We start from the raw sequence: 13461 nt of genomic DNA, 5'->3' as shown, positions 1-13461 counted from the left end.
AAATAATTTAAAAAATATTTGTATGAAACAAATATTTGTAAAAAAAACCCAAAACAAAACACTATTTGTGCTTTGCCAAATAATGTATTTGTATTCGGGCACACCCCTAGCGGTGAGATTGCAGATTGCAGAGCCAGTGTTTCATTTGTCTGTTCTGGGCTACTGTAAAAACATGGCAGTGAAACATGGCGGGCTCCGTGGAAGAGGACCTGCTCCCTATGTAGATAAAGGGTTCATTCAAAGGTAATGAAATTATATTCCATTATATTCCATTTCTGCCAAGTCTGTTCTGCTAGATGCCACTAAATTCTACACACTGGTCCTTTAACTTCCTCTGCAGAACAATGTGACAGAACACATTGTTTTCAATAAGACACCAAAAACAGCCAATACTATTCAATTTGTACTTGATTATTTAAAAGTGCATTAGATTATGTAAAGAATAAAGATCACACATGAAACAAACTGTAACATAAATGAACAACATACAAGGAGACTGACAGATGATGTATTTCAGTGGAAGAAGAAGTACTTGGATCTTTTCATAAAAGTAGCGATAGTAAAATGTTACTTATTTATAAGTACAGAAATATTAGCGACAAAATGTACTTAAAGTATCAAAAGTAAAAGTACTAATCTACGTCCGCTTTGACAAAAGGCCACATTAACAGGCAGAAAGAAACCTGTGGATGACAGGCAGTTACAGCAGCATGAAGATCAGAACTTCTTGTTGTGCAGCTCAGCGACCTGCCTCAAAGAGTCTCTTTGGTTTAAACTAAGTCTAGTTTTTCTGCTCACTTCCTGCCACTGAAGACAACCATGGCTGTGCACCACCTACGAAGAAAGACACCATAAAAACAAATAATTATATATATCCACTGTAGGAGGAATCATGACCTGAATTTCTTCCAAGAATATCACCCAAATGTAGAGGAAAAGTATCAGTCATGACACAAGAATTTAATTCTCTTTACTTCACACATACAGTACAATTGCTGTTCTAAATTAAAGCTAATGGATAAAAGCTCTCTGTACTGTAAATGTGTAAAATATTGGATGCTATACATATTTAAAAAAATTAAAATAAAAACGTTCACACCACATTGTCGATTTCTGCCATAACCTCGCTCGTTCTGTCCAGGTGAAGGTTTAGGACAGTGGTTTCCACCCAGGCATTATCTGTGTTCCTGCTGTCGTCCATATAACCCTCAAACACCTAAAACACAGTAACACCAAAAAAGATCACTTGCAAGTCAGAATCAACAAATAACAACCGTTATTAATTATCTAATTCATTTAGTTCATAAACAGTAATTCAATCTGAAGATTTGAAGCAGAGGCAGGGTGGATCAGTTAGTTTAAGTTGATAAGCGTCTCAACCAAATGCAAATATTTAAAGGTAGAAAATTCAGAAGTTTCCTGGGTACTAAACCAAAGCTGATCTTCAGAAACCTCGGGGTCATTTGTGATTCCCAGATCTAACATAGGTCCACTAGGCCTCTCTGGTCACCAACTGTGCCCTGCTCAAAGTTCAAGACTCGTGGTGACAAAGCTCTTGCTGACCTATTGGTTTTTTAAAGGACATATTATGCTTTTTGTGGTTTTCTGTTATTTTTATACTGTTATAAACGATATTGCTCCTTTGGGACATTAAAGCTCTATTCTTTAAAGACAAACCAAAGTGTTGAACAAACCTACCTTTGTTCCCTCCGATACTTTTTCATTTAATTTTTCATACAATTTCTTCCCCATGGTTCTCTCAAGAGTCACTGGCAGGTGATGAGCAGATTCGACAGGTCCCTGAGGGTTTAAAAAATGACAAGTTAGCAGCATATTTTAACAGCTCAAACAGGTAAACCACCTGAAGTGAACGAAACAATGGGACTCACCCCAGGTAAAGCCAAGGTTTGTTGGTGATCGTCTCCAACTGCCAGAAACTCCAAAACAGATCGCTCGCTGTCTCGCCAGGTAGAAAAACAAGTTAGAAATTCTTAGATCATGCATTGCAAACATGTGGTAGTGAAGACAACCTTCTTCGTAGCACTGTAAACACACAACTTACCGTGTGAGCACAAGGTCTACATGCAGATTTGGACCGAGGCGGCTGAGTGCACCTCGTCCCCTGATGCCCGTCCTTCCTCCTGGGTTTCTAGTGACAGATTCGAAGAGAAATTGGAAACATATTAAGACATCAAGTCATGCTTGTAAGGTTACTGTAAGTGCTATTTGACGCCTTGTGCATCTTATCAAGTATCATACCTGTAATTATCTAAGGGTTCTGATTCTGATCTGTGAGGAGAAAGAATAAATGAAATATGAGAGTTAAGGAGATAGAAGGAGGCTTGTAATTAGACAGTGGACCCAGAGTTAGGTCAGAGGGGTCAGTTATTCAAGCAGGAATTCATGGGTCACTCAGGACCATTCACTATCCACTATTTGATTCAAGATCAGTTGTACAAATCTTCATTTTAACTGGAAAATGTTTTATTATCCTGACAAAATCCCTCGTTATGAATCATCTGAGCTGCAAATATATCCACACACCAACCCTAATAGGAACAAAGCCTTATGTATGGTCTTCTCATAGTCAAAACATACCCATCCAAATGGTCTGCACTGTCCTCTGGGGTATAACAAGTCGGCATGTATGAGCTGAACTTGACCTAAAAAAAAGACGACATTAAAACAAACTGGATCCAATATTAATTTTATGCAGTAAGGACCAGCAGTTGGTGATTTCATGATGGAAATTTATGCTATATACCTCCCATGGCACCTTCTCATCAGGCACCGGGAAGCGGTTAAGTTTGCTGTTCGGGTAGTGCAACTGACGGGCATTCACATGGAAGCCGTCCTCTTTTTCAGTTTTAGGGGACTCACTGTCTGTTGTAGCTGATGCTGCATGAAAGAGGAAAAAGTGACAGGAAATTTGCCATGTCACATATTTGCAAAATTATGATAAAAATATGCAAATTAACATAAATAAAAGATGAAGAATTTGGTAGCTGACTCGTTGCTTGTGTTTCTTTTGCTGCAAAACCCTGAGATTTCAGACTGTCCATAATCCACTGCTGATTTTTGGTTGACTGGCCAACCTGACAAGACAAAAGAAAACAAATACTTTTGATGACTGCATATACAATGCTACAGGGAACATCTGGACATAGAATTCATCAAACACAAATGGGTGTACCTAGAAGTGTGTTATCTCTTCTCTGTGTCGTGTGAAATGTGACAGACACAGGTGCAACGTTAGTGATAATCACAAATAAGGTCACAACCTGCTCCTCTAGTCGGGCCAGTCTTTTCATCATGGTGCCAGAGCTCATCTCCTTTTCCCTCTCCAGCCAATCAGTAATGGCAGAGATTCTGAGGAAACAGAAAAACACAGTATGTTTGTCTGGCATTTGTTGAATATCACTCCCAGACTGTATAATGTTATATACTCACTTTGTTTGGTAAAAGTAGGATTTGGCCTGATCAAACCTTAAAAACTAAAACTATTGTCTTGCATTATAGCAATAGTGTGACATTTTAGGAAACATGCTCAGTCACTTTTTTGCATGAGTTGTAGCTGGTTAGCTTATTTTAGCATGAAGACTGAAACAGGGGGAAACAGATAGCCTTGCTCCGTCCAAAAAAAAATTCCCTGTTTCCTGTCTTTATGCTAAGCTAATCTAACTGTCCCCTGATACTACTTTCATATTTAACAGACAGATATGAGACTGGAGTTGTGTTTTTGTCCACATGACAAATTGTAAGTCCAATACTTATGCTTCTTTTATCTCTGCTTTTGGTTTCCAACAACTCCTCAGGGAAATATCTGGCTGTTAAGCTGCTAGATGCTCTACTATGTTCACCGGCTAGTCACTAACTTTGTCTGTTTGCCATTTGGTGGTGAGCAGGTAGTGTGCAGTGAGTTTATCAGAGCTTTTCCATAAAAAAATAGCTGCCAACTGGAAATTAAGCTAATGAGAGCAGTGAGACTGAACAAAAACATTACAGTAGTGAGCCGTAAAACCAAAACAATGAGCCAAAAGATGCCAAAACGCTCTGCAGAGCTGAGGGAAACTGCAGAGTTGGGTGATAATTATCTGTTGGTTTGTCACTACAAACAACAAACCTTATCACATTATACATAATAATTGGACCCAATATTAATATAAAATTATTGATTAGTGCTGCTTTAAAGTTTAATTTCAACCAAATTCATTGCAGCTATTTTCACTGAGGGCTTAGCACCCAAGTGGGTTACAAGATAAATCTGAGGTCTCACAAGATGATTAATGATTAAAGAGAATAAAAAATGTATTTGTTGCTTTTTAGTAGTAACGTACAGGATAGTTTCACCGCTGTGTGGACAAGGGATGTAGACACCACTGCCTTTAAAGGATTGTTATGCATCTACACTGGGCTACTGTATATTTCTGTGTCAGTTTACTTTTTATTTGTGTCCAGGATGCGTTGCTCCATGCTCTGGTTCTGCTCCTGCTTTGTGGACAGCAGGTATCTGTCCTTCATCAAGGCCTCCCAGGACAACAGCTCTTCTTCCTCTGTCTGAGGAAGCTCATCCTCTGAAAAACAGGATGATAAAGATTGTTACATGCTTTTGAGTCATCTAGCTAATACTGTACATACACATACAAAATGCAATACAAACCAGAAAAGACACCACTATTAAACACCAAGATTTCTGCTGGTGCATCCTCAAGACAGACCTGTCTTTACATCACATGCAACTGTGGAAAACACTGCACTGGTGAAATGGCAAGAACTCTGGAAAAGACACTGAATGAACAATGAACACAAACACCAGACTTAAACCTGTTCACAACATCAGCTACGAAGGGGTCGAGGTCATCGACCAGGAGTCAGTGGACAACCGGAGGAAGATCAACAAGGACACTCACATCTGACACCAGAGACGACCAAAATGACATATATATATATAGAAAAGGGACAAATACAGAAAAGCATCAATGAACTCAACAAATACTCTACAGCCATGCTAGCAGCTCTGTGAGGCTGTACTTAGGCAAAGTTCTGCTTTAAGCTAAATGCTAGCATTTGCATAATAACATGCTCACAATGACAATGATAACATGCCACTCCTAAGCAGGAATAATGTTTACCATTAAACACCATTGAAACCTTCACCACTGAAAATTTAGACCAGATGATGACAACAAAAGTGATATTTCATCCTGAGGGGGACATGAATGTGTCTACCAAATTTCATGGCAATCCATCCAATAGTTGTTGAGACATTTCACAAAAAAATACCGAAATGGATAGATAATTAAATTATGTAACAGTGGTTTTTGAATGCAATGTACAATGTTAAATCCAGTTTGATGAAATATATGAAAGAGACAAGTGCAGGGATTAAGTGAGGGATGTGAAATGTTAAGTCCAATTTTATAACAGCACAGTTCAGCTGTATTTAGGGCAACAGCTTCTGGAGAGAAGTGTCTGTATCTGCTGGTGGAGGTACATGAGGTGGTTTAACAACCGACAGACTGGCATTGCCACCCGAGAGCCAGACTGCTAGCATGCCTAAAAACAATCATGTAAAAGCTCTCAAATAAAATTAAACATAACATTATACATAAAAAATGTCAGCTTCATCAAAGCAGGTCTAGGAACGAGGTATTTTTTTCTGCAAGGACTTGACTAAAAGTGACAATAATCTGTCTCATTCATGCACATTGGTCTAGAATCAGTATCATTTTACAACAGGCAGAAATGAATAATACAATACTTACTGAACTCTTTGTATTTGATGGGGGGCTTGTGCAGCACCACGTTCCTGATGAAGAGGTAAAGATGACTGAAGATGATAAAAGGAGGAGGGGCAGCAGGGCGGCTGTGGTACTCCTTAATTAGCTCATATCTTTGGAACTTCCATATTCTGTCTGTGTTGTCTTGTACTTCCTGGAACGTAAAGCTACACAGGAACACAAAGAGAGATAGTGGTGTTGCACTGGTTTTATATGTCTTTATTAAACTAACAGCAGGTTGGAGAGAAAATCTCACTCCACTGAAATTATGATTGATTTAAGACACAGTGATGTTGAGGAGAACTCACTTGAAGATAGCTATGAGCAGGTTGAGCAGCAGTATGTTGGCAAAGAGCAAATAAACACAAAGCATGATGATGTTGAGCCACTGGGGGAAGGCCGGTGTTTGGTTTTCGTTCAGCACTGGACACTTGGGCTTCAGAGGATCGATGCCATCCATGCTGCAAGAGTTTATGTCAAACGTAGCATCTGCAGACAGCAAGAGATAAGAGACGACCAAGTGTGAGCCTCTTAAAAGCTTAAAGGGTGAAGTGTTGTGTAAGAGGAATGTGTCACAGTGTACCAACTACAAAGAAAGTTAATACTATGTTCCATCTCCACTCACAATCAATATTTCTAGGAAAATTCCCAAATATGATCAGGTACGGCTCGTAAACAGCCCCCCGGATGATCCAGTCCAGCCGATTGTCATTGTGGATGAGGATGCCTTGTTTGGCCACACCGTACGCCACCACACAGGTAGTCAGCATGAACATGAAGAAAAACATATCCATCATCTGGAGGGCAGAAAAACATTGGTTACAAGTTAGAAACACTGAAAAAAATGGACAAAAAGTGTCATGTGCTTTATGTACGGTTGAATCAATTAATCAATAAGTTGTTTGGTCTATAAAATGATAGAAAATAGTGGAAAATGTCAATGACTGTATCCCAAAGCAACAGATGCAACGTAAAATGTCTTATTTTAACCCTAAACTTAAGAGACCAGAAAATATTTACATTTAAGATGTTGGAACCAGAGAATTTTTTGCATTTTTTCTTAAAGAATGACTCAAATTGATGATCAAAACAGTCAAAATAGTTGATTCATTTTCTGTCAATCAACAACACCAGGTATTTAGATATTTCATTTTCAGCCATTGGGGACTTAGTCAGGGATTTCTTACAAGCCATTTTATTAAAATTTTACATTTAATACTTAATAACTTAATAAAGTTGCATTCGTTCGTATATACGCTGCCAAAAGCATCACATCTATAAACTTTGCAAGTGCAAGTTTCAGCACTGAAAAGGTTGTCCTGTTGTGGTTAAACACACATCACATCTTAGTGGTTTGACTGACTGAAATCCAGTCTGGTGGCAGAGAGATCAACTGCAAAACTTGGTTCAAAAACCATTTTTATTTAACACAAAGAGCACATCTCATCTGCAGACACCAGATGGAGGCCCAGTGAGGCAGAAGCCTCTTTTTGTATTAGATAAAAGATGTTCATAGCATTTTGTGTTCTGCAGTTACTCCAACATTACATCAGGCCAGTATTCATTATGTTTGTATGTAACCCTTGTGTGCATCCTCTCACCATCCTTCTGACTATGATGATCTTCGGTCCCAGAGTTCGACTGATGGTGAAGATCGCCATGAGACGGAGGCAGAAGACCACAAAGTCGATGCAGAGGAGGATTTTACCCGCATACAACAGCTCAGTCGTCAGCCTGAAATAGAAAAACATGGTCATTCAACAATAATGCAGCAGCCATGGGGCACTTCAGTGCCCTAAAGTGTTTGTCTGGGAGGAAGGAAACTTACCTAAATGCAAAGCCAATAATAAAGAGGATGATGGACAGAACGTCTAAAATATTCCACACATCGTTAATGTACTTCCCGGCTTTCCTCTGAAATCCATAGCCATCAGGATCATGAAAGAGCTGAGATAGAGAAGACAAATTGATAATGATGCAGTGACAAATATTTCTTGGAGTGAATCATACTCCATAGCATACCCCTTGGGCAAGGCCAAATACTTCACATTTGCTCTGAAAAGAATAACACTAGTAATGTTTGAACAAATCAGATGAAAACTAATGACCTTGATCATACCTTTATGCAAAAAAGAACGAGACACAATGCTGGCATCTACATGGATATAAACTTGTTCATGCAAATTTTTTCTAAGTTATTTACTTATTAAGTATTTAGGGGGGGATTCACAATGCAATTAAATGTGGTTAAGTTGAGTCCATAAGACATTGGACATTTGAACTGTCTGTCCTGAACTGTCTTGCACTTTAACTTTGGATTTCTGCTCTTCTTGCTGAAGTTTTTCTCAGTTCATGAAATCGTTTAAGTCTCCAGAGCAGCTCTGCTTCTAAGACATGTTTGCTTGAGGCTGTCAATAAACCATTAAAATAAACCGTTAAGTTTTTATGCTGTGATGAGAAAACCAATGCAGTAAATCAACACTATAGTTTAAAATTTTGAAAAATGTTGCAATCAGTGATGTCAAAGCAGGTACTTGTACATGTCTGTGTGTCAGCAGTCTCTCACCTGTCTGACCTCCTCACACGCCAGAGAGAACAGCCAGATGTAGAGCAGCACCTCTGCAGCAGACGGTGTGTCCTGGAAGTCGATCATGAGCACCCAAGCGAACAAGGTGAGGAAGGCATGGTAGGACACTATGTTCCAGTAAAACTTGACCTGCGGAGAGGTGTACAGGCAGACCAGTTTGGACAATCTGTCCAGAGGCTTCGGGTCCTGCAGGCTGGTGGGGTTGGCTCCTCCGATCACTGAGATCAGCAGGTTGGGAGGAGGAAGTTTCCACTGTTCAGTCAGTAACTTGTAGAGGACCTCAGGCTTGGTGCCTACGGACACTCGCACATACTGAGAATGAACATAAATAGGTAATTCCACCAAATCAGTGCCATATGCATGTTATAACTATTCAAAATTAAACTTTAACCATTCAAAATGTGTAATGGTACATATCAGGCCAAATTCTTCATATGAGTAACAGGACTGAAAGTAACATGACTGAGTTTTAAGCATAGCATTAGCAAATACATGAAATATTACTGCTAATAGAAATAAAGTGTTTACCAAAATTGTCTTTAAAAAAACAAACATAATAACATCTAAGAAATAATTATAGAACAGGTCTGAACGTTGAGATTTACATATTCAGTCATACTTACAATGTGATCAAAAATACAGAAAATAGAGTGAATGAACTGAAGAAACTTGATCATGTGACTTTTGGAATGTCCCAAATTTTTAGAGGGGGGAATATGTCAGGGTAACAGGACTGAGTGTCAACCTTGGGACATGACTAAAATCTGTATTTTAATATATTATGAATGATGAGAAAATGTATTTTATGTCTAAATCGGAAATAGAGTCAATAACACAAAAAGTAAGATTTCTGAAGGATTCTAATCATTACATTTCATGGTGAAGTGTAGTGTTAGAGAGTGGGGACGGGCTAAAATCCTTTTTTATTTTGGTGTTCTAGGTAGTTTTTATTAAGGTTTTACATGGTGTATCTTCAAATTGCAATTAGGACAAAGTGCAGGATACTTTGCTTGAGAATATAATGTATTATACAGATACTTTTCATGCATATTTATGCATGTAATGTCCTGGGGAAGGGAAAGGCACCGATATGGTGGAATACAAACACAGATGTGAAGGTAAGTATATAGACATGCAGGGCACGTGTTTACATGCACTCAAGGTAATGTTAGATACATTAATCAAGGATTGTTTCACCTTGCCAGTCTTCTGTCCCAAACCATTAAATCTGATGTCTCCAAAAGCATCAGTGGGCACTTCACGGACATGTCTGTGTATGTTCCACGAGTCGCCTGTGAAATCCTCTGGCTTGATGGCTTCATCCACATGATCAGTCTTTGAGTAGCCACACTTACAGATATCCTCTCTAGTGAAGAAACACATGTGAATACTTTTTATTTTACTCAACAATTTCAATTCAATTCAATTTATTTATATAGCACCAAATCACAACAAAAGTCATCTGAGGGCACTTTTCACATGGAGCAGGTCTAGACCATACTCTTTAATTTACAGATTGAGAGACCCAACAACTCCCCCATGAGCAAGCACTTGGCGACAGCTGCGAGGGAAAACTCCCCTTTAACGGGAAGAACCCGGCTCTAGGTAGGCGGCCGTCTGCCCTGACCGGTTGGGTTGAGAGAGAGAGAAAAGGGGGGAGGGGGAGAAGCAGAACAGCAACAGCAACAACAACAATGGATACATGATTAGCAGCAACAAACAGCAACCACAAGGCAGTTAATCTACACAGTATTAATGGAAATGTATTTTCTCAGTGGACTGACAGTTTGAGGAAAGTGGAAACTACTGGAAACAACTAATGGATGCCATTAACATGTAACTGCCCTCACAGCAGCTGAGGGGGGGCGATGCCTCCTCTTGTATCGACACATCAGAGAGCAGATGGCATACTGCAGCAGGAACTACAAGATCAGACTTTCAGTCAAACACAGTACAGAGCAGCTCAGCCTACCTGTCACCTTTTTCAAAGAAGAAACATTCCCTCTTGCGGATGTTGGCCCTGATCCAGGAGGCAAAGGCGTAGTGCTGGAAAGAGGGTGAAAAAGAAAGGTGCTTAGAGGGACTGGCTGTGCTGATTGCCAGAGAATGAATTAGAAGAGCATGACAGGAGAGAGTAGCTTTTGCAGTCAGTGTTGTGGGAGCTGGCTAGCACGCAGCACTGCATCAGTGATGTCAGAGCTGAGCTAAAGCTGAGCAAGCTGCTAAAACCAGACCTCTCACTTACAGGACAAAAAGTAGCCAGGCGCCCATCTCTGAATCAATAAATAACTGCATCGCTGAGAGAGGATTAATTACAGATTTATTCCAAAACAGCACTATGAAAGATCTACCATTTTAAAAATGTAGCGTAGTTTGTAAATTATTGATGGTACTTGTATGCAAGGCACATTTTTTTTCACAAAATGACACTGGTAGAAAGAAACAAAGTACATTCACTCAAGTATTTCCATTTGATTTACACCTCCTCTACTCAACCAATATTGTAGTTTATATATATACATTCATTTAACAACTATATTTACTTTTCAGATTAACATTTTACATATAAAACAGGTGATGAGTTTATAAAATATGATGAATTATTGTAGATTTGACCTTGACCAACTGACAATGACAACTAATGACATTAAAGTACCGCTTACAAGTTAATACATCAACAATAATGATTCAATAAATTAATACAACACCGACAGGTTCGATATTTGAAGTACATTTTATTGCTAATACTTTTGCACGTGTGTGTGTGTGTATTAATACTTTTACTGAAGTAAGTAATTTGAATACATCTTCTGAAAGTATCAGAGACTTGATGTGGATTTCTTCAACCTGAAATGCAGGTCATATCTTTCCCACAAAATAGTTTTAGGACATTTTCCAATATGCCTCTTTAGTACACCAGTTTATATATTCTCCACAGGTACTTGCAAATATCTTGAAAAGCAAACCTTTATATTTTAAATATATGTGTTTTTTCTTTTGCTTTCATGCATTCACATTACAGCATTGTTAGAAGAATAATTATGTTCTGTAGCTAACCTATGCAATACAAATAAAAGGAATCCTCACACTGGAAATTGTTTGACCACAAGAGAAAACGTGACAGACAAACACTGACTCACCTTTTCAATAAAACAACGCACTTGACTTACTCCAACTGTGTTCTGCTGCTGCTGCTCGATCATTTGCTCTGGGTGAACCTGAACCTCAGACTTAGGCAGCATTTCTGAGGGAGAAACAAAATTGTCATAATATCAGTTGTGACCCTCTGCTTGGAGAAAGTCTGAGGAGACAGGTGGTAGAGTGTGTATCTCGTCAGTTATAGTCTCAAAATCTATAAAAACTACAGAGCCTGGGACTTTAGTATTCTGACATATGCCTTTATCTTGCTGACTTTTGACCTGTTCTGCATTATCTCTACTCCCTCTACAAATGCCCCCTGGAATAAGCAGGGAACTATCAACCCCAACAAATGCAGTGCCTGATTGATGACCTATACCTACAATAGCACATATTTAAAGTCCACACTAACCGATTAATTCAGTCGCCTTTCTGCAGCTGGAATAAATCCTTCATGATCTCAACTGGACAGAGTTATTAGACAGATAATTGTCTTTTTATCTGGCCCTGCTGACCCCACCCTAACTAAACAAAATTAACCTCCTCCCCTTGCGACTCCTGCAATCTACTGCCTCTGCTAAAAAAGATAATCACAGCATCACATTACCACCAAACCAAAGGATTGTGATATATATATATATATAGAATATGTGATATATATATATATATATATATATATATAAATATATATAAATGTGACCTTCAAACGCCATCGGAGGCGACTCACCAGTTTGATTCACCTGAGATTATCACATACATGCACATATTTTCAGATACCAAATGGAAGGGAAGAAAGCTCAAGCTCCCCAATTTTGTAAACATTACTTAAAAAAAATCAGACATCAGCATCACTAACAAACAAACATGTGCTATCTTTTCTTGGCTACCTACCAGTTCAACTGAAATGGCTTCCTGTTTACCTGAGATGCATTCCTTTTTAACTGAAATCCTCTCATACAAAATTATATTTCTTTCAATAGTATCTGTGAACATTTTTCAATCATTATGTAAAAGGATTTCACAATACTATATGAGAGCATTTAACTGTGTATATGAGCACATTTTACTGGTATGTGTAAAAGCTTTTCAATAGTTTTTATGAGAACATTTCAGTTGTGTATGTAAGTGTATAATTTTTCAGTTGTTTGTGTGAGAGTGTTTCATTTGTGTATGTAAAAGAATTTTACTTGTATGTCTTTGAGATTTTCAGTGTAGTATGTGAATGAATTTGGTTTCGCATGTGTATGTGAGAGGAAAAGAATATGTATATGTATGGTAATGCTGAATAATGTCCCTAACGGTCCCTCATATAAAACAATCATTTATGCATCTACTGTATGGGGTTCATGATGTCGCTTTAAAAGTATAAAAAATAGTGTCCTATTGGTAATACTGGTCCTTGGTAAAGCTCTGTCACTTTTGAGAAAAACAGTTCTGTGGGTCTTTGATTTTAACAATTGTTAATAATGATGTTTTATTCTATCAAGTCGACTCCCTGCTAGCACCACAGTAAATGTTGGAGTATGAAGTTTTGGTTCGCAGGATGTTTGAGGGAAATGAACGTGTGGCAATCAACTGGCACCATGGAAAGGAAATTAAAATATCATGTTCAGCCTAGAAATTATTCAAATTAAAGACTTTTCAGCTTTTTTTCAACTTTGTCCACTAGAGCACAGTTAATAGATTCCCAACAAAGTAGTGAATCACTCTAGAAACATACATTGGATACGAATTCCTGTTAGGAAGCAACAATCCTGTCATGTTCAGCAATCAATTTACCTGCTGAATACTGATTGTTGTTGTGAACTGACACCACTAGATGTCAGCACAGCACCACTGATTACAGCTCTTGTCGCAACCTTGGAACATGTTGTAAGGGGACTTAAGGGTATCTCTGCAGTGTATTTGCTCCAATTTAAAACCTTATTGCAATAAATTGTTTTTTGATTTGGATTG

At 38.5% G+C, this 13461-nt stretch overlaps 1 protein-coding gene across 1 annotated transcript; it reads right to left on the bottom strand.

Annotated features, from left to right (window-relative positions):
- Positions 1-664: 664 nt before the first annotated feature.
- Positions 665-9681, bottom strand: LOC121906494 (transient receptor potential cation channel subfamily M member 2-like; the record flags this gene model as incomplete). Its single annotated transcript, XM_042425368.1, has 18 exons — positions 665-834; positions 1100-1216; positions 1699-1800; positions 1890-1956; positions 2063-2149; positions 2260-2289; positions 2599-2663; positions 2765-2898; positions 3011-3095; positions 3282-3369; positions 4442-4574; positions 5766-5947; positions 6089-6269; positions 6406-6577; positions 7382-7514; positions 7609-7727; positions 8347-8679; positions 9565-9681. Coding segments are annotated over 18 exons (2262 nt in total), but the record flags the coding sequence as incomplete, so codon positions are not given.
- Between the last annotated feature and the right edge of the window lie 3780 nt (positions 9682-13461).

The sequence above is a fragment of the Thunnus maccoyii genome, chromosome 11, assembly GCF_910596095.1.
Source record: "Thunnus maccoyii chromosome 11, fThuMac1.1, whole genome shotgun sequence".
NCBI lineage: Eukaryota > Metazoa > Chordata > Actinopteri > Scombriformes > Scombridae > Thunnus > Thunnus maccoyii.
Note: the sequence above shows the minus strand (reverse complement) of the source record. Positions and strands in the feature narration are given on the sequence as shown.